Source organism: Oncorhynchus tshawytscha, linkage group LG18 (assembly GCF_018296145.1).
Source record: "Oncorhynchus tshawytscha isolate Ot180627B linkage group LG18, Otsh_v2.0, whole genome shotgun sequence".
NCBI lineage: Eukaryota > Metazoa > Chordata > Actinopteri > Salmoniformes > Salmonidae > Oncorhynchus > Oncorhynchus tshawytscha.
In genome coordinates this window covers 21,609,794-21,634,764 of record NC_056446.1, presented here as the reverse complement: position 1 = coordinate 21,634,764, position 24,971 = coordinate 21,609,794, and the positions used below count along the sequence as shown (strand labels likewise).

General features: G+C 42.6%; 1 protein-coding gene across 2 annotated transcripts; it reads left to right on the top strand.

Annotated features, from left to right (window-relative positions):
• Nucleotides 1-19: 19 nt before the first annotated feature.
• Nucleotides 20-24,656, top strand: LOC112217674 (nuclear receptor coactivator 7). 2 transcript variants are annotated; one of them, XM_024378134.2, is made up of 17 exons: nucleotides 20-454; nucleotides 3,555-3,687; nucleotides 10,086-10,246; nucleotides 17,597-17,658; nucleotides 18,126-18,233; nucleotides 18,308-18,409; nucleotides 18,503-18,628; nucleotides 18,709-18,893; nucleotides 19,388-19,509; nucleotides 19,689-20,327; nucleotides 20,408-20,570; nucleotides 20,683-20,833; nucleotides 21,055-21,183; nucleotides 21,312-21,464; nucleotides 21,540-21,635; nucleotides 21,763-21,836; nucleotides 23,056-24,656. In XM_024378134.2, the coding sequence occupies exons 2-17, from the start codon at nucleotides 3,650-3,652 to the stop codon at nucleotides 23,189-23,191; spliced, it is 2,445 nt and encodes an 814-aa protein (XP_024233902.1). In that variant the 5' UTR covers nucleotides 20-454; nucleotides 3,555-3,649; the 3' UTR covers nucleotides 23,192-24,656. The 2 variants fall into 2 exon arrangements, with proteins under 2 accessions (XP_024233902.1, XP_024233901.1); XM_024378133.2 differs by having other exon boundaries at nucleotides 21-454; nucleotides 19,355-19,509.
• The last annotated feature ends 315 nt before the right edge of the window (nucleotides 24,657-24,971 follow it).

The window sequence follows — 24,971 nt, the reverse complement described above, 5'->3', positions numbered from 1 at the left end:
TGGGCTCACCTGCCTCCCATCTGAGGACGTGCGTTTCCTTTGTTATAGAACATATTTGTCAGGACTGGTCGTATTTGCGTTATTTAGAATTATGAAAATGCATGGTTGCACATAGTTAGCTTAGATAATATATTTTAATGGTGTTATGCATGTCCACTATTTGCAAGTCGTAACTAACGTTAAAAAAGTAAACATTGTCAACCACGCTACTGAATCCATCTTTTTTTTCCTCCGCCTTTGTCACTATAAACAAACTGTCTGTAATGACATCAGCTGTCAGTGTTGTCTTGTGTGGACCTTGTCCCGTCTCCGTAGATAACTCTCCAGGTTTGCAGACAGCATACGTTCATGCAGACAGACCACAGACTCCGGTTGCATCCAGTCATCGGGAAATCTCAGTTTTGCTGCATCACTGCCAGGAACACGTTAATCAAGAAAAGCAGGATTCAGAAAGGTGGGTAACGTTAAGTAGCTAGCTTTAGCATGCCTGAACTAACTACGAAATATATTGACTAGCTACATAACTAGCTCTCATTATAAACCCAACAAGCTAGCTAACGGTTAATTGAAAGGTAGATTAGAGCTAAATTAGCTAGCTCTTTTTTGTTGTTGTGTTGCTGTTTAACTTTGTCTTACGTTAGATCTCTTTTGTCTACCGATATCGAAAGGATCAATGTTGGCTGTTTAATTTCTGCTGCACCTGTTACAGACATCGATATGCAGTTATTGTAAAGTCCCTAACGTTAACTAGTTTTGGCCGGTGTTGACCGTCGTTGTAAATTATAATTTGTTCTTAACTGACTTGCCTAGTTAAATAACATAAAAGTTCAAGGTTTTCAGAGATTCCCTGGTTGCCTTCTCTGTTAATCGAATCTGTTCTTCAAATCAAATTTTATTTGTCACATACACGTGGTTAGCAGGTGTTAATGCGAGTGTAGCGAAATGCTTGTGCTTCTAGTTCCGACAATGCAGTAATAACCAACGAGTAATCTAACGAGTAATTCCACAACTAGAAATGCCACCCTTGTGGGGCCCCCAGTGTTGAGGATCAGCGGGTTGGAGATGTTGTTACCTACCCTCACCACCTGGGGGCGGCCCGTCAAGAAGTCCAGTACCCAGTTGATGAGGTTTAACGGCAGTTGGCATAAATGTTGCATTACCGCCACCTACTAGACTGGAGTATACCTCCCTTATACTTTCTCCCCCCCTCAAAAAAAAAGAGAGTAAATAAACAAACACCCCATCACCTAACCCTACACTTACTTAACTCCACCACCCTACTCTACTATTTCAATCGGTCTAGTCCTACCTCAGTCCAAAAGCCTGAAAGGACAGACACACCCACTCAGCACACCCTATAACTCTTTTGACCTCAAGTCTCCTACACCCAAATACCTCTCTGCAGTTGCCACCACAACCTCAATATTCTGCGACCTAAGTTCCATCCCTGCAGTACAGTTGATAACCATTGCTATAAACACTAACAATCCCATCTTACTGTAGCATACGACAACTTCTGCACTACTCTAACCCTGGAAACCCCAACCTGCCTCTCTCGTACGGACGCCATGGGCAAGCCTACAATTAACACATACCACTACTTTCCCCAATGCTACACATTTCTTTGTCTCATGCCCTTCTGCACACTTCTCACATCTAGGAACCTCCCTCATACACACTGCTGCCACATGCCCATGTGCTTGACACCTGTAACAACGAAATGTATTCTGCACAAAAGCTTGTATGGGATAACATATACAGTACCAGTCAAAGTTTGGACACTCCTACTCATTCCAGGGTTTTTCTCTCTTTGTTCTGTTTTCTACATTGTGGAATAAAAGTAAAGACATCAAACTATGAAATAACACATGGAATCATCATGTAGTAACCAAAAAAGTGTTAAACAAATCTAAATATATCTTATATTTGAGATTCTTCAAAGTAGCCACCCTTTGCCTTGATGACAGCTTTGCAGTCAAAACATCACTTTTGTCAGGCAAAGACTCAACATCAAAACTCAAAAGAACAGACAATGACTCTTCTGGTTCACCGCTCACGCCACCCTGTCTGCGTCACACCAAACGACGAGCATCACAAACAGAGAATCTTCCCCTTCAGTTGGTCAACTTTCACATTTACTGCTACCCCAGTAATCACTTCTTGAGAGCAAAACAATTCACAGCTCTTGTCCCCGTTTGTTTTAACACGGAGAACCTGCTCCATCTGACCAGCAGAAACACAAACAATTATCACAAGACCACTTCTGGTTATTTTCACCGATTCCACAGCACCCAACTCTGGTTTCACCCACACTGAAACCTCAAATGGATCAGCCAAAAGGCAAGAGTCCACTTCACTTGTCACAGACTCATTTTTATCTCAAATCAAATTTGATTGGTCACATAGCAATGTTAATGCGAGTGTAGCGAAATGCTTGTGACCAATGCTCGGTGCAAGCCTTGGGCTTCGAGAACTTCACTACACCTACCACCTCTGATACTTCGCCCTCACTCACTCAAATGTTTCCTCCTGTCTTTGAGCCGGTGTACAGCCCACTCTGCTTATACTTTCAGACATTTCTTCTTTATTACACAATCTCCCTTTTTTTCTGCCATTTTTTACCAATTCAATCTCACCCTCTTCCTCCCTCTGACCTCCTGTCTTTCTCCCTCCATTCCTCCTCCGTAATCCAAGTACATGTCTCCTTATGATAATACCACAATTCTACTGACTTGCATCTTGTTCTTGCCCTCTCAAGGGATGCCATTTTCCATCAACCCCTCAACCTGATTTTCTCAGTTGCTATTCTGTTAACGTTACATGCCACTCCTTACCTTTGACATAAGGAGTGGATTGTTGGTTACAGAATAATTCAGAGATGCCCGTTTTAGAAATGCAGTTGCTCAGAGTTACTACAAGCCATTTGCCAAGGTTGTAATTGTGAGCTGTTGCAGTGATTCACCCAAGTCAAGTTATTTTTTTATTTTACTAGGCAAGTCAGTTAAGAACAAATTCTTATTTTCAATGATGGCCTAGGAACAGTGGGTTAACTGCCGTATTCAGGAGCAGAACGACAGATGTTTTACCTTGCCAGCTCAGGGATTCGATCTTGCAACCTTTCGGTTACTAGTCCAACGCTCAAACCACTAGGCTACCTGCTGCCCGTACCTAAACTCCTCCATGGAATAGAGCGCAGACCCGTTTTTGAAATAAACCTCTGACTCCAAGTCACTACGCAGGCGATGCTTAAAAAATTCTTAAACCCTTATCGTGTACTTGTTTGTACGCTTTTTGTCTGCTGAAATCCATACTTTATAAGTATTTGGATATGTAGGCCTACGTAATCAGAGATCCAATTGGCACATGCGCTCATTTGCCAAATGCTCATTCGATATGCTTTCAGCTCTACACTTAAGCTGATGGGCTTGTGGCATTAGCTATCACTCAGCTTGTTCTAACAGTCTGGGGGAGTCGTTTGCTTGCTATTTGGTACACTGCTGCAGCCAACGCAGTAACTCAGATAATTCTCTTCATTCATTTCTCTCCTCCCTTAGGATAAGGAAGAGGAAAGGAGCGGAGAAGGGATAGTCTTCAAGTTCTGCTCAGTGTGTGTATGTTGGGGTGCATGAAGCTGTAGACCACTGCACTGATGGAGAAGAGGGAGAGGAAGCCTGGATACTTTTCCAGGTAAGTGAAAGTTGTTTCAGTGTTTAGGCCAAATTCTTTTAGCGTTGTGTTTTCCGAGACGGCCTGTGTTACCAGGATGCGGCAACTATGTTTTCCTTCACTGTGTGCACAGCGTGACCGCACTGACTGACCTCCCATTATGCCATTGTTTGTCACGTTGTGTTCGATTACATTTGTATTAGTCGCAAACACATTTAGCAGATGTTTTTGCTTGTGTAGAGAAATGTTTGTGTTCCTAGCTCCAACAGTGCAGTTATATCTAGCAATTCATAACAGTACACACACGTAAAAGTAAAATAATTGAATTAAGGAATATATAAATATTAGGATGAGCAATGTCAGAGTCCGGAGTATAACTGTATGTATTTAATGGTAGGTATAGACAGTATGTGGATAGAATATGTATATCTTAAAAATATGTAGGATAGTTGATTAGGATAGGCCTATAATACAGTATATGAAATGGGTAAAACAGTGTAAGCATTATTAAAGTGACCTGAGTTCCATATCTATGTACATAGGGCAGTATATCTGTAGAATACATAGGATAGAATTGTGTGTGTATTATATATATTATTACACATAGTACCCGTCAAATGTTTGGACACCTACCCCATTCAAGCGTTTTTCTTTATTTGTACTATTTTCTACATTGTAGAATAATAGTGATGACAGCAACACTATGAAATAGACAGTGTTAAATAAATCAGAATATATTTTTGATTATTTGAAGTAGCCACCCTTTGCCTTGATGACAGCTTTGCACACTCTTGGCATTCTCTCAACCAGCTTCACCTGGAATGCTTTTCCAACAGTCTTAAAGGAGTTTCAACATATGCTGAGCACTTGTTGGCTGCTTTTCCGTCACTCTGCGGTCCAACGCATCCCAAACCATCTCAATTGGGTTGAGGTCTGGTGATTATGGAGGCCAGGTCATCTAATGCAGCACTTCATCACTTTCATTCTTGGTCAAATAGCCCTTACATAGCCTGGAGGTGTGTTGGGTCATGTTCCTGTTGTAAAACAAATGATAGTCCCACTAAGCGCAAACCAGGTGGAATGGCATATCGCTGCAGAATGCTGTGGTTACAATGCTGGTTAAGTGTGCCTTGAATTCTAAATCAATCACCAGCAGTGTCACAGGCAAAGCACCATCACACCTCCTCCATGCTTCACGGTGGGAACCACACATGCGGAGATCATCCGTTCACCTGCTCTCCATCTCACAAAGACAGAGCGGTTGGAACCAAACATCTAATTTGTACCAAAAAGACAGACCAAAAGACAGATTAACACCGGTCTAATGTCCATTGCTTGTGTTTCTTGGCCCAAGCAAGTTTCTTTTTATCGGTGTCCTTTAGTAGTGGTTTCTTTGTAGCAATTCGACCATGAAGGCCTGATTGACGCAGTCTCCTCTGAACAGTTGATGTTGAGATGTCTGTTATTTGAACTCTGTGAAGAATTTATTTGGGCTGCAATTTCTGAAGCTGGTAACTCTCTAATGAATTTATCCTCTGCAGCAGAGGTAACTCTGGGTCTTCCTATCCTGTGGCGGTCCTAATGAGAGCCAGTTTCATCATAGTGCATGATTGTTTTTACGGCTGCACTTGAAACTTTCAAAGTTCTTGAAATGTTCCGGATTGTCTTAAAGTAATGATGGACTGTCGTTTCTCTTTGCTTATTTGAGCTGTTCTTGCCATTATATGGACTTGGTATTTTACCAAATGGGGCTATTTTCTGTATTCCACTTCTACCTTGTCACAACACAACTGATTGGCTCAAACGCATTTTGAAGGAAAGAAATTCCACAAATGAACTTTTAACAAGGCACACCTGTTAATTGACATGTATTCCAGGTGACTACCTCATTAATCTGGTTGAGCGAATGCCAAGAGTGTGCAAAGCTGTCAAGGCGAAGGGTGGCTACTTTGAAAAACCTAAAATATATTTTGATGTGTTTAACACTATTTTTGGTTACTACATGATACAATATGTGTTATTTCATAGTTTTGATGTCTTCACTATTATTCTACAATGTAGGTAGAAAATAGTAAAAATAAAGAATGAGTGAATGAGTGTGTGTCCAAACCTTTGACTGGTACTGTACACACACTAGAGGTCAACCGATTTACTTCGATTGGCCAAATAATTAGGGCCGATTTCAAGTTTTCATAACAATCGGAAATCAGACCTCTCCTTATCTTGCGCACTGTCTACTTGTTCTCTGTCTGCGTACTCTGACTGATGTTGTGAACACGGAGTAGTGCTCTGTAGCCATCTGGCCCTCATTACACTGGGTACACCTGATACTTGCACTGATGCAGTGGAGTCATCCGTCAACGCTCACACACAGACAAGCGGACTGGGATGCTGTGCACATTCAAATTGGATTTCTGCACCATGGTGAAATATGACACCCATACACACAGTTTAAGTCGGAGGTTTACATACACTTAGGTTGGAGTCATTAACTCGGTTTTTCAACCCCTCCACAAATTTCTTGTTAACAAACTATAGTTTTGGCAAGTCGGTTAGGACATCTACTTTGTGCATGATACAAGTAATTTTCCCAACAATTGTTTACAGACCGACTGCTCTATTTTCACTTAGGGGTGTACTCACTTGTTGCCAGCGGTTTAGACATTAATGGTTGTGTTGAGTTATTTTGAGGGGACAGCAAATTTACACTGTTATACAAGCTGTACACGCACTACTTTACAATGTAGCAAAGTGCCATTTCTTCAGTGTTGTCACATGAAAAGATATACTCAGATTTACAAAAATGTGAGGGATGTACTCGCTTTTGTGATATACTGTATATATTATTAAACCTGCATATTTAGTTAAAAGAAATCCAGGTTAGCAGGCAATATTAAACTGGGGAAATTGTGTCACTTCTCTTGCGTTCATTGCACGCAGAGTCAGGGTATATGCAACAGTTTGGGCCGCCTGGCTCATTGCGAACTAATTTGCCAGAATTTTACGTAATTATAACATTGAAGGTTGTGCAATGTAACAGGAATATGTAGACTGATGGATGCCACCTGTTAGATAAAATACGGAACGGTTCCGTATTTCACTGAAAGAATAAACGTTTAGTTTTTGAAATGATAGTTTCCGGATTTGACCATATTAATGACCTAAGGCTCGTATTTCTGTGTTAAATCATATACTTAATTATAATATTCAATAGAGCAGTCTGACTGAGCGGTGGTAGGCAGCAGCAGGCTCTTAAGCATTCATTCAAACAGCACTTTTGTGCGTTTGCCAGCATCTCTTCGCTGTGCATTGAGCTGTTTATGACTTAAAGCCTATCAACTCCCGAGCTAGTTAGCGGGGTGCGCGCTAAAAGCGTTTCAATCGGTGACGTCACTCGTTCTGAGACCTTGAAGTAGTTGTTCCCCTTGTTCTGCAATGGCCGCTGCTTTTGTGGAGCGATGGATGACGATGCTTCGAGGGTAGCTGTTGTCGATGTGTTCCTGGTTCGAGCCCAGGTAGGGGCGAGGAGAGGTACAGAAGCGATACTGTTACACTGGCAATACTAAAGTGCCTATAAGAATAGTCAAAGGTATATGAAATACAAATGGTATAGAGAGAAATAGTACTATAATTCCTATAATAACTACAACCTAAAACTTCTTACCTGGGAATATTGAAGACTCATGTTAAAAGGAACCACCAGCTTTCATATGTTCTGATGTTCTGAGCAAGGAATTTAAATGTTAGCTTTCTTACATGGTACATATTGCACTTTTACTTCTCCAACACTTTGTTTTTGCATTATTTAAACCAAATTGAACATGTTTGATTATTTATTTGAGGCTAAATTGATTTTATTGATGTATTATGTTAAACTATAAGTGTTCATTCAGTATTGTTGTAATTGTCATTATTACAAATAAATAAATACATTTCAAAAATCGGCTGATTGATCGGTATCGGCTTTTTTTGGCCCTTCAATAATCCGTATCGGCGTTGAAAAATCATAATCGGTCGACCTCTAATGTAAACGTCTGACCCACTGGGAATGTGATGAAAGAAATAAAAGCTGAAATAAATTATTCTCTATTATTCTGACATTTCACATTCTTGAAATAAAGTGGTGATCCTAACTGACCTAAGACGGGGAATTTTTACTCTGATTAAACGTCAGGAATTGTGAAACTGGGTTTAAATGTATTTGGCTAAGGTATGTGTGTGTATATATACTTCTGACTTCAACTGTACATAGTCTCAAGTGCAGGCTGACAACACGTTGATAGGTGCACTCGTTACATCCCTCTGCTGTGTCTCCGAGATGCATCCCATACCTTTTAGACTAGAGCTAGGCTAATAACCTCAGTATTGCATGGAGAGGAGACTGTATAGCCTGAGGAGCGGGAACAGGGAGGAAGGGAGGAAGGACCTCTTGTTTCTTTTGACCACACTGCCTCAGCTAGCATCTCCTGCTCTCCCTCTCTTCCTGTCGACTGAGCAGGGTGCAAAGGCCATTCAGGATTGCGGAGTGCTTGCGATTGTAAGAGGCACTGTGAAATGGCTGCCTGTTATGTCATATGGCCTCCAGGACTTGGACAGTCACATGATGGCCCAAAAGCCGGTCCCGGTTTATTTGACATTATTACTATTGTTTATAACGTGTTTTTTTTTATCCCTGTAAGTAGCTGAAGCACGAGGAACCCAGTAGTAATAATGGAAGCAGGAGGAACCCAGTAGTAATAATGGAAGCAGGAGGAACCCAGTAGTAATAATGGAAGCAGGAGGAACCCAGTAGTAATAATGGAAGCAGGAGGAACGCAGTAGTAATAATGGAAGCAGGAGGAACGCAGTAGTAATAATGGAAGCAGGAGGAACCCAGTAGTAATAATGGAAGCAGGAGGAACCCAGTAGTAATAATGGAAGCAGGAGGAACCCAGTAGTAATAATGGAAGCAGGAGGAACCCAGTAGTAATAATGGAAGCAGGAGGAACCCAGTAGTAATAATGGAAGCAGGAGGAACCCAGTAGTAATAATGGAAGCACGAGGAACCCAGTAGTAATAATAATGGAAGCACGAGGAACCCAGTAGTAATAATAATGGAAGCACGAGGAACCCAGTAGTAATAATAATGGAAGCACGAGGAACCCAGTAGTAATAATGGAAGCACGAGCAACCCAGTAGTAATAATGGAAGCACGAGCAACCCAGTAGTAATAATGGAAGCACGAGTAACCCAGTAGTAATAATGGAAGCACGAGCAACCCAGTAGTAATAATGGAAGCACGAGCAACCCAGTAGTAATAATGGAAGCACGAGCAACCCAGTAGTAATAATGGAAGCACGAGCAACCCAGTAGTAATAATGGAAGCACGAGCAACCCAGTAGTAATAATGGAAGCAGGAGGAACCCAGTAGTAATAATGGAAGCACGAGGAACCCAGTAGTAATAATGGAAGCACGAGGAACCCAGTAGTAATAATGGAAGCACGAGGAACCCAGTAGTAATAATGGAAGCACGAGGAACCCAGTAGTAATAATGGAAGCACGAGGAACCCAGTAGTAATAATGGAAGCACGAGCAACCCAGTAGTAATAATGGAAGCACGAGGAACCCAGTAGTAATAATGGAAGCACGAGCAACCCAGTAGTAATAATGGAAGCACGAGAGCCTGGCTCTGTCTGTCCTGTCGCTGTTGTTTTTGGAAGAGTTGTTTGTTTTGCATTATCTGTGGTTGTGCTTGAGTTGGTACACCGGCAGGCCAAACATTTCTCTGTAACCAGGATAGAGAAAAAGGAAGAGTGGGACAAAATGGTAGAGCGCCGAAGGAAATCTATACATTCCGCTTGTGGAAATGTCTCTGTGAAACAGGATGGTGGTCTGGCATTTTGCTGGTGAAATCCTGAAACGTTTACTAGATGTCGGTTGCTCTGCAGTATCCGTATTGCAGAGAAGCTATTAATAAAAGACCAGCGCTGTATCCGTTTGTCTCGTGTCTCCAAATGTATTGATCCACTGCCAAGTGCTCCTCCATTAGAGATGCTCTCTATCTCTCAGCTTCTTCATTTTCACACATCCTTTGTCTGTACAGCATTGGTTTTCCTTGAATGTTGACTTCCCTATCATCTCTCTCTTTCCAACTTTCTATACTGTGCCTACACTGCCTGGGCCTTGTTTACAACCTGTTTCAGTCAGTCCCATAGGCCTAGCACTATCCCTGTGTACACTGGGTGACTAGCTTTGTTCTAGCTTCACCTGTTAATGAACCTAGGCGGGGGTGGAAGATGCCATGACGTCATCGCCTGACCTATCAATGGTTAATCAGGGAAAAGGAGAGCAGAGGGAAGTAGAGAGAGTGAGCAAGCAAAATAAATCAAATGTTTATAAGCCTGAGTAAACAAATTGCCCTCTTTGTCCATAACCTCAGGCTGAAGAGGCGGAGACAGCTCAAGCAGAGCCAATCAGGGAAGGCAGTGGCTGAGCAGAACCGGTTGGATTTGTCCGCAAAGATGCCCGTCATCTCCTGCCCAGACCCTGCTTTTTCTGAACCCCTGGAGAGGATTAAACCTAACCTGCCTGGAGTCTCAGGTAAAACTCAGTCACACACAGGATATTTCCCTAGGCACTGAGGCACATGACCCCCTGTTATGAACAGAGGGTCAGAATGATCATCTTATCAAGGAAGTTTCATAACTGACTAGATTCTCTTCTGTTTTTAGTTTTGGCAGTTGTTTTTGGCAGCTTTTAGGACAATGTGATGAATATCCTCAGCTCTCCCTTCAGATTCCTGTGGTTGGATGGAGGAATAGCCAGTTGGCAGGTGGAATTTTCCATGTTTTGCAATATGGCATACCACATTATCATGATAACATTAGAAGTGTGCTGCATAAGAAGGAGTAACTAACATACATCAATCATTTTTGAACCTATATTACTGTCACAAGTAGCCTAATTAGTGTCTTTATTCAACACTAATATATCTAATCGAATGTTGTTTTAATCTAACAGTATTTCTGTCAGTGTTGTTTTTGAACTAAAATGGCAGTCTCCTTCAATGGCCAACAGGTCTTCTATAGCTAGTCTAGGCCTTGACCTGTAACTTTTTTGCCACTTGTTAGCCACATTTTTTAAAAAGCGTAAAAAAAACTAACTCTGAAAGCTCAAGTCACCAGTCAAAAAATAAATAAATCATTGTATGATGCAAGGAACCACTTTACAATGCATTACGATCATTTTTACCATAGAGAATCAGACCAACATGTAGGCTCCACTCTTTGCATATTCAAGCCTGTCTCAAAATATAACACTGCCCCTTTAAAGCTATCCTGAAGGATGGCTGGCCACCCTTGGTAGCCTGTAAAATATTACAATTACAACCAAATACTTTTTTTTTTTTTATTAAATAATGAAGGGCGTAAAAAATATCTAGGACAGTTCAAAACACTCTGGGACTGTGACGACAGTCAAAATTCATAGACTGCATATACAGTGGGGCAAAAAAGTGTTTAGTCAGCCACCAATTGTGCAAGTTCTCCCACTTAAAAAGATGAGAGGCCTGTAATTTTCATCATAGGTACACTTCAACTATGCCAGACAAACTGAGCATTTTTTTTCTCCAGAAAATCACATTGTAGGATTTTTAATGAATTTATTTGCAAATTATGGTGGAAACTTTTGTTATTGACCAAATACTTATTTTATCTCAATACTTTGTTATATACCCTTTGTTGGCAATGACAGAGGTCAAACGTTTTCTGTAAGTCTTCACATTGTTTTCACACACTGTTGCTGGTATTTTGGCCCATTCCTCCATGCAGATCTCCTCTAGAGCAGTGATGTTTTGGGGCTGTTGCTGGGCAACACTGACTTTCAACTCCCTCCAAAGATTTTTTTATGGGGTTGAGATCTGGAGACTGGCTAGGCCAACCCAGGACCTTGAAATGCTTCTTACGCAGCCACTCCTTCGTTGCTCGGGCGGTGTGTTTAGGATCATTAAAATGCTGAAAGACCCAGCCACGTTTCATCTTCAATGCCCTTGCTGATGGAAGGAGGTTTTCAACTCAAAATATCACGATACATGGCCCCATAAATTCTTTCCTTTACACGGATCAGTCATCCTGGTCCTTTTGCAGAAAAACAGCCCCAAAGCATGATGTTTCCACCCCCATGCTTCACAGTAGGTATGGTGTTATTTGGATGCAACTCAGCATTCTTTGTCCTCCAAACATGACGAGTTGAGTTTTTACCAAAAGGTTCTATTTTGGTTTCATCTGACCATATGACATTCTCCCAATCTTCTTCTGGATCATCCAAATGCTCTCTTGCAAACTTCAGACGGGCCTGGACATGTACTGGCTTAAGCAGGGGAACACGTCTGGCACTGCAGGATTTGAGTCCCTGGCGGCGTAGTGTGTTACTGATGGTAGGCTTTGTTACTTTGGTCCCAGCTCTCTGCAGGTCATTCACTAGGTCCCTCCGTGTGGTTCTGGGATTTTTGCCCACCGTTCTTGTGATCATTTTGACCCCACAGGGTGAGATCTTGCGTGGAGCCCCAGATCGAGGGAGATTATCAGTGGTCTTGTATGTCTTCCATTTCCTAATAATTGCTCCCACAGTTGATTTCTTCAAACCAAGCTGCTTACCTATTGCAGATTCAGTCTTCCCAGCCTGGTGCAGGTCTACAATTTAGTTTCTGGTGTACTTTGACAGCTCTTTGGTCTTGGCCATAGTGGAGTTTGGAGTGTGACTGTTTGAGGTTGTGGACAGGTGTCATTTATACTGATAACAAGTTCAAACAGGTGCCATTAATACAGGTAACGAGTGGAGGACAGAGGAGCCTCTTAAAGAAGAAGTTACAGGTCTGTGAGAGCCAGAAATCTTGCTTGTTTGTAGGTGACCAAATACTTATTTTCCACCATAATTTGCAAATAAATTCATAAAATCCTACAATGGGATTTTCTGGATTTTTTTTCTCATTTTGTCTGTCATAGTTGAAGTGTACCTATGATGAAAATTACAGGCGTCATCTTTTTAAGTGGGAGAACTTGCACAATTGGTGGCTGACTAAATACTTTTTTGCCCCACTGTATATAGTTGAAGTCGGAAGTTTACATACACTTAGGTCGGAGTCATTAAAACTCATTTTTCAACCACTCCCCAAATTTCTTGTTAACAAACTATAGTTTTGACAAGTCGGTTAGGACATCTTCTTTGCGCATGACACAAGTCATTTTCCCAACAATTGTTTACAGACAGATTATTTAATTTATAATTCACTGTATCACAATTCCAGTGGCTCAGAAGTTTACATACACCAAGTTGACTGTGCCTTTAACAGCTTGGAAAATTCCAGAAAATTATGTAATGGCTTTAGAAGCTTCTGATATGTCAATTAGCCTAATATGAGTCAATTGGATGTATACCTGTGTATGTATTTCAAGGCCTACCTTCAAACTCACTGCATCTTTGCTTGACATCATGGGAAAATCAAAATAAATCAGGCAAGACCTCAGGGGGGGGGGAAATGTAGACCTCCACAGGTCTGGTTCATCCTTGGGAGCAATTTCCAAATGCCTGAATGTACCACGTTCATCTGTACAAACAATAGTACGCAAGTATAAACACCATGGGACCACGTAGCCGTCATACCGCTCAGGAAGGAGACTCGTTCTGTCTCCTAGAGATGAACATACTTTGGTGCGAAAAGTGCAAATCCATCCCAGAACAACAGCATAGGACCTTGTGAAGATGCTGGAGGAAACAGGTACAAAAGTATCTATATCCACAGTATAACGAGTCCTGTATCGACACAACCTGAAAGGCCGTTCAGCAAGAAAGAAGCCACTGCTCCAAAACCGCCATAATAAAGCCAGACAACGGTTTGCAACTGCACATGGGGACAAAGATTGTACTTTTTGGCGATAAGTCCTTTGGTCTGATGAAACAAAAATGGAACTGTTTACCCATTATGGAGGAAAAGGGGGGAGGCTTGCAAGCAGAAGAACACCATCCCAACTGTGAAGCACAGGGCTGGCAGCATCATGTTGTGGGGGTGCTTTGCTGCAGGAGGGACTGGTGCACATCACAAAATAGATGGCATCATGAGGATGGAAAATTATGTGGATATATTGAAGCAACATCTCAAGACATCAGTCAGGAAGTTAAAGCTTGGTCGCAAATGGAGTCTTCCAAATGGACACTGACCCCAAGCATACTTCCAAACTTGTGGCAAAATGGCTTAAGGACAACAGTCAAGGTATTGGAGTGGCCTTCACAAAGCCCTGACCTCAATCCTATAGAATATTTGTGGGCAGAACTGAGAAAGCGTGTGTGAGCAAGTAGGCCTACAATCCTGATTCAGTTACACCAGCTCTGTCAGGAGGAATGAGCCAAAATTTGCCCAACTTGTTGTGGGAAGCTTGTGGAAGGCTACCCAAAAAGTTTGATCCAAGTTAAACATTTTAAGGCAATGTTACCAAATACTAATTGAGTGTATGTAAACTTCTGACCCACTGGGTATGTGATGAAGGAAATAAAAGCTGAAATCATTCTCTCTCCTTTTGTTTGACATTTCACATTCTTAAAATAAGTTGTTGATTCTAACTGACCTAAGACAGGGAATTTTTACTAGGATTCAATGTCAGGAATTGTGAAACCAGAGTTGAAATGTATTTGGCTAAGGTGTATGTGAACTTCAACTGTATATATTGTATAAGCAGTGAGTCTGATGCAACCGATCAGACCTTTTTAGCTTGGGCCGCCTGGCTCGTTGCGAACTAATTTGCCAAAATTTTACGTAATTATGACACAACATGAAGGTTGTGCAACGTAACGGGAATATGTAGACTTATGGATGCCACCCGTTAGATAAAATACGGAACGGTTCCGTATTTCACTGAAATAATAAACAGTTTCCGGATTCGCGCTATTAGCGTTTCAAACGTCACTCGCTCTGAGACTTGGAGTAGTTGTTCCCCTTGCTCTGCATGGGTAACGCTGCTTCGAGGGTAGCTGTTGTCGACGTGTTCCTGGTTCGAGCCCAGGTAGGAGCGAGGAGAGGGACGGATGCTATACTGTTACACTGGCAATACTAAAGTGCCTATAAGAACATCCAATAGTCAAAGTTATATGAAATACAAATGGTATAGAGAGAAATAGTATTTATAGGACTATGTTAACTACAACCTAAAACCTTTTACCTTGGAATATTGAAGTCTCATGTTAAAAGGAACCAACTTTCATATGTTCTGAGCAAGGAACTTAAACGTTAGCTTTTTTTACATGGCACATATTGCACTTGATTTTGCATTATTTAAACCAAATTGAACATGTTTCATTATTTGAGGCTAAATGGATTTGTATTGCTGTATTATATTAAGTTAAAATAAGTGTTCATTCAGTATTGTTGTAATTGTCATTTTTACAAATACTTAAAAAAAAATAATCAGCCGATTTTAATCGGTATCGGCTCTTTTTGGTCCTCCAATAATCGGTATCGGCGTTGAAAAATCATATTCGGTCGACCTCTAGTGATGTGCGGTGCGCAACAGGCACTGTCCTGTCCGGTCTTGTGACAATTTGATCTGAACAAGCCAGTGTCTCGTATGTTGACAGAATCAAACCTTTAGACATGAATGTTAATTATACTTCCTTTTATTTGTCAAACATTACTGGATTTAGCCTATTTAATGCATTGGGAAAGTATTCAGACCCCTTCACTTTTCCCACACTTTGTTACGTTACAGCCTTATTCTAAAATGGATTAAATAAAAACATGTCTTCATCAATCTACACACAATACCCCATAATGACGAATTGCAAACAGGTTTTGAAAATGTTTGCACATTTTATTAAAACTAAAACATATTTACATAAGTATTCAATCTCTTTGCTTTGGGACTCGAAATTGAGCTCAAGTGCATCCTGTTTCCATTGATCATCCTTGTTAATTCTACAACTTGATTGGAGTCCACCTGTTGTAAATTCAATTGATTGGACATGATTTGGAAAGGCACACACCTGTCTATATAAGGTCCCACAGTTGACAGAGATTGTCAGAGCAATAACTAAGCCATGAGGTCGACAGAATTGTCTGTAGAGCTCCGAGACAGGATTCTGTCGTGGCACAGATCTGGGGAAGGGTACCAAAACATTTCTGCAGCATGGAAGGTCCCAAAGAACAGTGGCCTCCATCATTCTTAAATGGAAGAAGTTTGGACGACTCTTCCTAGAGCTGGCCGCCCGGCCAAACTGAGCACTCTGGGGGGAAGGGCCAGGGTCAGGGAGGTGACCAAGAATCCTAAGATCACTCTGACAGAGCTCCAGGGTTCCTCTGTGGAGATGGTTGTCCTTCTGGAAGGTTCTCCCATCTCTGCAGCACTCCACCAATCAGGCCTTTATGGTAGTGGCCAGACTGAAGCCACTCTAAAGTAAAAGGCACATGGCAGCCTGCTTGGAGTTTGGAGGCACCTTGAGTGGCCCAGCCAGAACTTGAACCCAATCGAACATATCTGGAGAGACCTGAAGATGGCTTTGCAGCGACACTTCCCATCCAACCTGACAGAGCTTGAGTCGATCTACAGAGAAGAGTAGGAGAAACCCCCCCAAATACAGGTGTGCCACGCTTGCAGCGTCAAACCCAAGAAGACTCGAGGCTGCAATCGCTGCCAAAGGTGGTTCAACAAAGTACTAAGTAAATGGTCTGAATGCTTATGTAAATGTAATATTTTAGATATTTTTTTGTTGAATAAATTTGCTGTTTTAGTGTGGGAGGGAGGGGTGTAGTCAATTTTAAATACGGTAGTAATGTAACAAAGTGGAAAAAGTGAAGGTCTGAATACTTTCCAAATGCACTATATTGATGTAATTAAAAGTCTCATTAAAGTTTGACTACATATACTTCACCTTCCTCATGTCATCATGTTTGGACATGAGGCTGTAGCCAATATGCATATCACCTACACTTTGACATGTAGGATTTTTTTTATTTGTGTACATGAAAAATAGATTTTAATATTACGCCAATGTTGATCCAATTCTGATTGGAGTAATGGTTTGATATAGTTTTTCGGACAATTTACTGTAAATCTATTTTTGTCAGAACAATTTTCTTTCTTGTCCCAGACGAGCGTTGTTGTCGAGGCCTGTAGTCTGTAAAGCTTAGAGACCTTTCATTAACCCCGTGTTAATCTACTAGCCACAGTACTGTCAGTACCAGGCCAGCTGTGTAAACTGCTGTCAGTAATCTAATTAAACCCGGTAATTTTTCTCTCCAGCCCAGTGTGGGCATCTAGACAAAAGAACCCACATAACCCTGACAGACAACTCACTGAAGGACAGACGGATATCTGTGTTATTGCTGTGTCTGTCTGTCTTCTCCAAGCCTGGTTATAAAGGATTCAAGCTAAGGCCTTTTACCGTGTGCAGCCTTTTAATTTAGAAGGTTGTTGCATATTGGCTTTACAAACAATGAAATTCAATCAGAACAGATATCCCCATAATCCTAGGTATGCAGTTACTGACCAATGAGTCTATTCAGTCCTATACGGCATTCACTCAGAGCTACAACAGGACACAGAAAGAAAACAAACATATCTTATGACTATTTCTTGATCTGATAAAGCTACCAGTCACTATGCAGTAGTGAATAAGTGACAGCTCTGTACCAAAGGTGATCTCTGAATGTACAGTGACCCACGGCTGGACTCCTCACAGCTGTACAATGCTGAGTCATCCCTCCACTGTTTCTGTAGGAGCTGGAGTAGAGGACATAGTGGGAGGGTGTTTTTAATAAACTGTCTGGCAATTAGTGAGAGATTCCAATATAGCTCAATTTTAAAGCACTATTGTGTTTGTGCATACATGCTTTTGTTTCTGATTGAGCTGCTCTAAGGCGGTCATCTCTCTATACCGTGTCAGTGACCTGTGGCTGTCTTTCAGATGGCAACAGGAGCAGCCAGGCCAAGAGAGAGAAGAGGCCCCCCGGGACAGTGGAGTATACCGTTAGTACAGGCTGCCTCCGTGATGCCTCACTAACTCCACTCTCTCACACTACAACTCCCATAAACCCATGGGGTTCTGACTTCAAAGACTCTAGCTTAGGAAAGCAATGTGGACAATAAACCTCAAACATTTTCTTCAGAAAATACAGGGGTGTATTCATTACGTCTAGCAATGGAAACCGTTTTCCATTTTTTAAAGAGCCAAATGGAAGCAAACTGAATGAACGAACAGAGGGACCTACCTGAATTTGTCCAATAGAAACTAATTTTCATGGCAAAATGTTTTCCGTTTTGGAGTAAACAGTTTCTGTTGCAAAACGTTTTGCGACAAAATCGGCTTAATGAAGACACCCCAGTTGTATGCTTTGCAAGATTTCTGTAGATTTAGTCTCATGCTCCATTTTGCTTTGGGTAGGTTCATACTTTTGGTAATCAAAAATAACCAAGGATTTAACTTCATGTTACAGGTGGGACTCCAGGAATCTCTAAGCAGCATTGCTCTGAAGTTTAACATCACCCCGAACAAACTGGTGCAGCTCAACCGTCTCTTCTGCCGTAGTATCTATCCTGGACAGGTGAGGTTTTAGCACATTACACACCACTTCATGCTGTAAATCCTGGCTAACATGCCTGTATTTCACCCTTGCAGAAGCTGTTTGTTCCTGACGTGGGCCAATCGGGTGCCGACTCTCAGTCTGTGGGTTCTTCTGACCCCGCCTTCCCCAGCGGCCTATCAGAGAAGGTGTTACAGGTAAGTCAGTTCTCCTTTTTAAGATGACCCATACTAGAGTAATGTTTGATCCTGGTTCTGTGCTTGTCCCTGCTGCCTGGCGATATGTTTCAGGATGGAGACTCCAGCGGCAGGTCAGTAAGACCATTACGACGGGTGCTGTCACCCCCGTCCGAGGACAAGAGCCCTGCCACGGTCAAGTTCATTAAGATGAGCTGCAAGTACTTTACTGATGGAATGGTAAGTGGCCAAACCGTAGGCCATTTTGCATTAAAGACCACCACAGCAGACTCAAACTGATGTATTTTATTGTCTCCCAGGGTGTGGTGGGAGGGGTGATGATCGTGACGCCCAACAACATCATGTTTGACCCTCACAAGTCTGACCCCCTGGTGATTGAGCACGGCTGTGAGGAGTACGGCCTGCTCTGCCCCATGGAGGAGGTGGTGTCTGTGGCCCTCTACGACGACATCTCCCACATGAAGCTCAAGGACGCGTTGCCGTTGTAAGAACCCACCCTGCCATCTTGAGAAGCTCTTTCACACTGTCCATCTTTCCCTATTTAAACTAGCCCTTTTAGCTCTTTCTTGGTCTTATCTTAACCTTGCTTTTCTTACTGACTCTTCAAGCGTCACACTTTTTCTTCTTGTTATTTCTACCTCTTTCTGCACTCCTCTCTCTCTCACTTGCTCTTTCTCCTCCCTCTCTGAGGTGGAAACTGATTTCCGGTACCAGATTCTAAGGGCAGACGACTCGGATTCGTTTTTGTCTTTAGTTTTTGAATAATCTATTATATTTTATTTTGAACTGGTTCATTGTCTCGGTTACTATTATTTGTAGTATTATTTTGCCTTTTGAAATCCCTTTTTATTTCTGTTCTGTTTTTCAGTTGCATTTTCTTTTTGTTTATTTAATTATTTTTATTTTCCCATCCTGCTTTGTGGTGTGCCCCCTGACACTATACAGAGACCCACCCCAGGATCTGTGTCCTCTGTACAGGCCCGGGGAGTGGGAGGAGCTGCCTTCAGAGCGCGACCTTAACCCCTTTAGCCGCTACGAGGCGCTGGACCCCAAACGACCCATCGTCCTGGACGACATCAACTCTGCCCTGTCAGAGACTGGTATGACTGGGAGATAACACATAATGACTTGTATTGGATCAGGGTGAATCATGGCAAATCAAAATGAATCATTATACACATCAAGTTAAAAACAAATTAGCTTGTGCATAATAATAATTTAGCAATATTTTGATCCATGTGGTCAATTTAATAAAACAGCATGGTTTCTTATATCCCAGTCATAGCGAGAGCAGAGTGTGATCCAGCGGACAAGTCTCCATCAGATGAGTGTTTCACAGAGCTGGAGCTTCCATTGAAATGGAGCGCAGAGGAACCGAAGAGCGGATCCAGACCACCTGCCAGTGCTACAAGCTCGGACCAGCAAGGAGAGCCTCCAGGATCTAATACCCCTAAACGGGCAAAGTCCCGGGACCAGTCCCCCTCTGACTCAGTCCCACTGACCTCGCAGAGAGGGGAGGAGGAGGATGAAGGACTGGTACAGAACAGATCCATTGAGGACATGACAGAATCACTGCCCGTCTCATCAGAGACTGAGAAAGACGGTGAACTCTTGAAGGAGAAGCCTGCTAGCCTAGCCACAGGCCAAGGCCAAGACGACAACTCTACAGGGCAACTAGTGAACAGTGTTATTAGCATTAGAGAACAATCAGAATCCGCAATGGACCAAAACAGGAAGCTGAGCTTCAGTGAGACCGCTGAGGCTCCGGGAAAATGTATTTATTGGGAACCCAGCCCTGCAGGCGAGCTGCAGAACGGACCAATGATAGAGGGGCTGAGTGAAGAAGAGAAGCGGAAGAGGAGCAACAAAGCGGAGGTGAAGTCCTGGCTGCTGGAGCGGATGCAGGCGCCCATCCAAAGTGAGTGTTCACAAACACTTCAAGCATTTTGTGTCATTTCTTGTATTGCATTGTTTCAAATTTTTCAAAAATCTCTGCAGACACGCTTCTGTCCACGGAGAGGAAGAGTAAGACCCCTCCCATGTTCCTTTGCCTCAAGGTGGGCAAGCCCATGAGGAAGTCCTTCGTCTTTAGCCGGTCATCCAGCCCCGCTCACACGAGAGGAAAGCAGCCGGAATACTGGTTTGCTGTGCCCCAGGAGAGGTGAGAGGTCAACCAATGAGACCACAGCCAGAACGATGACAACTGGTGTGTGTTCACAATTTTATTAACTTTCAATAAATATTCTGAAACATAAAAGTGTGGTGTGTTTCAGGGTGGACCACCTATATGCGTTTTTTGTCCAATGGTCTCCTGACGTGTACGGTAAGGTGGCCAGGGAGCAGGGCTTCGTGGTCGTGGAGAAGGACGAGCTCAACATGATCGATAACTTCTTCAGTGACCCCGTGACCCCTCACAGCTGGGAGGTGAGTTCAAACGGCATGATCCCTCGGATGAGTGCATTTTGACTGTGATGTTATGTTAACATTGTGGTCAAGTATTGTGTGGTTGTGTGTGGACCAAGCTGTCTTCAATGTTTGGACTATGAGTTTTATTGGTTAAGTATGTTTGGACTATGAGTTTTATTGGTTAAGTATGTTTTGACTGTACGGTTAAGGTATCTAACAGTACATGGTTGTGTTCGTAGATCATCACCATCAACGAGGCGACGCGCAGGCAGACTTTTGGCAGTTACGAAGGGGAGGAGCCTTCGGGGGATCTACTGCCCATGCTCAGTGACCCTAGCACTCTGTTACAGGACACACACATAGAGAAGGTACACACACGCCATGACTCACAACACTTTCAATCAAGAAAACAAACATGTGACTTCACCTACACAACCTATGCAGAAATGCACATCGACACACACTTCCCAGAATTTGGTTTTCTCTCTCCCCACAGCTTGCGTGTCGGCTGCCGGCGCGGGTGCAGGGGTATCCATGGAGACTGGTTTACAGTACGGCAGAACACGGGACCAGCTTAAAGACCCTGTACAGGAGCTTATTGGATGTGGACAGCCCTGTGCTACTGGTCATCAAAGACATGGACAACCAGGTACACAAACACTGACAATGGTGCCCAATTTGTATTGGAACCTTGAGTTTTTAAAAATTCTCTCCCTCCCATTAGTTGTTTGGGGGATACTCTACCCATCCTTTCAGAGTAAGTGAGCATTGCTATGGCACGGGAGAGACCTTCCTCTTCAGCTTCTGCCCTGAGATCAAGGTCAGACATAGTCATATTATACTCTGTGTGTTATCCTTATAGCCATGTTCAAGTTTAATGCTTTATATGAGCTGAATGCCATTGCTTTGCTCCCGGACTTCCAATGTGTTGCTTTTCCTTTGCTCAGATGTACTGCTGGACTGGGGAGAACTCCTACTTTGTTAAAGGCAACATAGATTCTCTTCAGATGGGAGGAGGAGGGTGAGTGTATTTGAGCAATGTGAGGAAGCGTGCAACTGGCATGCTGACTGCAGAAATGTCCACCAGACTGTTGGCAGATAATTCAATGTTCATTTCATTACCATAAGCCACCTCATTTGTTTTTGAGAATTTGGCAGTACGTCCAACCGGCCTCACAACTGCAGACCACATGTTTGGCTTCGTGTGGGCGAGCGGTCTGCAGTGACCCATGGTAGCGGTGGGGTTACGGTATTGGCAGGAGTAAGCTACGGTAAACGAACACAATTGCAATTTGAATGCACAGAGATACCATGACGAGATCCTGAGGCCCATTGTCATGCCGTTCATCCGCTGCCATCACATATTTTGACATAAACAACAGCGTGTTCCAGTTCCTGTCAATATCCAGAAACTCAATATCCAGAAACTTCGCACAGCCATTGAAGAGGAGTGGGACAACATTCCACAGGCCACAATCAACAGCCTGATCAACTCTATGTGAAGGAGATGCTGCATGAGGCAAATGGGGGTCATACCAGATACTGACTGGTGTTCTGATCCACGCCACTACCTTTTTAGAAACAAAAAAATGCATCTGTGACTAACAGATACATATGTTTTCCCAGTCATGTGCAATCAATCGATTAGGGCCTAATCAATTTATTTCAATTGACTGATTTCCTTATATGAATTGTAATTCAGTAAAATCTTTGGAATTGTTGCGTTTATTTTTGTTCATACAAAACTCGTTTTTGACTGCACTGGGCCTTATAAGAATGACAACAAATGGCAGCTTATATACACAAAAGCTCTGGTGATCAGGTTAGGAAATGGCATGACAGATATTTTGATGTCTGTGTATCACCTGAAATAGCTAGCCTATTAAATTATAGGCTGTGGCTACTAAGTTTTAGCCCCCGCCCCTACGGAAACCTCTTTCTGAAAGCTAAGGATCCAGATCATGTTCTGCGCATGTGTTATTTTATGCACACTATGTAGCTACTGCTCACACTCCACCTCCCTTTACGTTTCCATCTTTACTCACCCTCTTCTGAACCATGATGATGTAGCCCATCTCTGCCTCATATTTCTGTACGCAGCGTTGTACCCTCGCTGTCATGCTTTGCTTGACAAAAAGCCATGTAAGCGTCTTTGTGTGACCTGCTCTCTGTTGAAGTCAACTTGTAGTTGCCATGTCGTTATGAGTTTGTCTGACCTTTTTTCCTGTCTCTCTCCCTAGAGGTCAGATAGGGCTGTGGGTGGACGCTGACCTGTACCACGGCACCACCTCCAGCTGTGCCACCTTCCACAACCAGCCCCTCGCCACCCAGAAGGACTTCACCATCCACAGTGTGGAGGTCTGGGCCTTCGAGTAGCTTCCCTCCACCTCCAGTCTCCGCCAAACCCCACCCACACTTATGGGAACCTAGACCTAGCTTCAACGCCCACCCCTTTATCAGAATGCGGAGCTGACGATTTCAGATGGTGTATGTCATGGTTTATGCCAGCCGGTTTGATGTGGTTGGAACCTGGTTTGTCCTGAGTGTGGCGGAGGTGTGAAAAGCTGTGGCTGGTGTATTTCCCTTTCTCTCTATTTGCTGCCTTAAGGTTCTCGCATGCTTCCTAGTCGAAATGTGGCGCGCTGGTTTACGCATTTATTATGACAAGATTTTTTGGTGTTTGGCAGGGTTTTTTCCAGCTGTTCACACACATTTGTTTTCTTGAGACAAGTTTTTAAGTTCACTAGCCGAAGTCTACTCGCCTTTGTCAGTGATTGGTCAAAAGTAGGGATTCTTCAATGAAGTGTTTGTCATTCAACGAGAGACGACAACTTTTCATGCACATTTATTCACTTAAAATACTGCACCAAACATCTTAGCTAGATGTAAAATTGCGTGACGAAGACCTCGACAAAAACTAAAAATAACTACACATTTGTTAATTTCGCTGATTTATTCAAACTATTTTGAGGAAGTGTTTATTGACTATGTTGCTACGGCGTCTCAAGAGGGACAAAACATAATATTGCCGCTTTTTTTCTTCATTTTCAAGCAGTCATTTAAGGGAGTATGTGAGGCACAGATGTGCGTCTAGCTGAGTTCTGCTAGGAGCAAACCGAATCTAGTATGCAGGCACCTTTTTATACCTACCACGCCACAGCTATCCCAGCATGCAGCCTGCCTGCACAACTCAACTTCTACCCACTCGGAAGGGGAGAAGTAGAGTGACTCAAGTTCCTGGAGGATCAGAGGCGATTCTGATGCAATTGTCCTTGCTAATGAAATCCGTCATAGGTGACTGTAAACCACAATACTAAAACAATTCATTGTGAGATTTTTGTATTAGGGAAGTGTCTAATAGTGGGTACAATGCCCATCAAAAGGGAATAAGGCATCTGGTGAATTGAATAAACAACCATCAATTCTCGCCAATCAGATTGCTCCTTTTTGTTATCAACCAGAATAATCTGATTTCCCTGAGATATTAGGAACTGATGTGAAAGGGAAGAAGTTTTAGGTAGTGCTTTTGAGACTCATTTCTCTAACACACACATTTGCCCCAAACCCACTTTAAATATAGGAGTAATTGTTTACAAAGAGAAGAGGTTTGCATTCACTGAAGGTTGTATTGTTCTCATGTCTCTAGTCCTATATAGACTGAATGAGAATGTTGCATTTCATGACCCTCGCTTTCCAAAACAACTGCCCACTAAGGGAACATACAGTGCATTCGGAAAGTATTCAGTCCCCTTCTCTTTTTCCACATTTTGTTATGTTACAGCCTTGTTCTAAAATTATTTAAAAAATTGTTTTTCATTCCCCATCAATCTACACTCAATACCCCATAATGACAAGGCAAAAACGGATTTAGACATTTTTGCAAATGTGTGTGTGTGTATATATATATATATATCTATATATATATATAAAAACGGAACTATGGCATTTATATAAGTATTCAGACCCTTTACTCAGTACTGTGTTGAAGCACAGCGTCGCTGCATAGCTATTTTCAGGTCTCTCCAGAGATGTTCAAGTCCAGGCTCGTTCTGTTGGAAGGTGAACCCCAGTCTGAGGTTCTGAGCACTATGGAGCAGGTTTTCAACAAGGTTGTCTCAGTACTTTGCATTCAGGCCCAAGAGCTCAATCTTGGTTT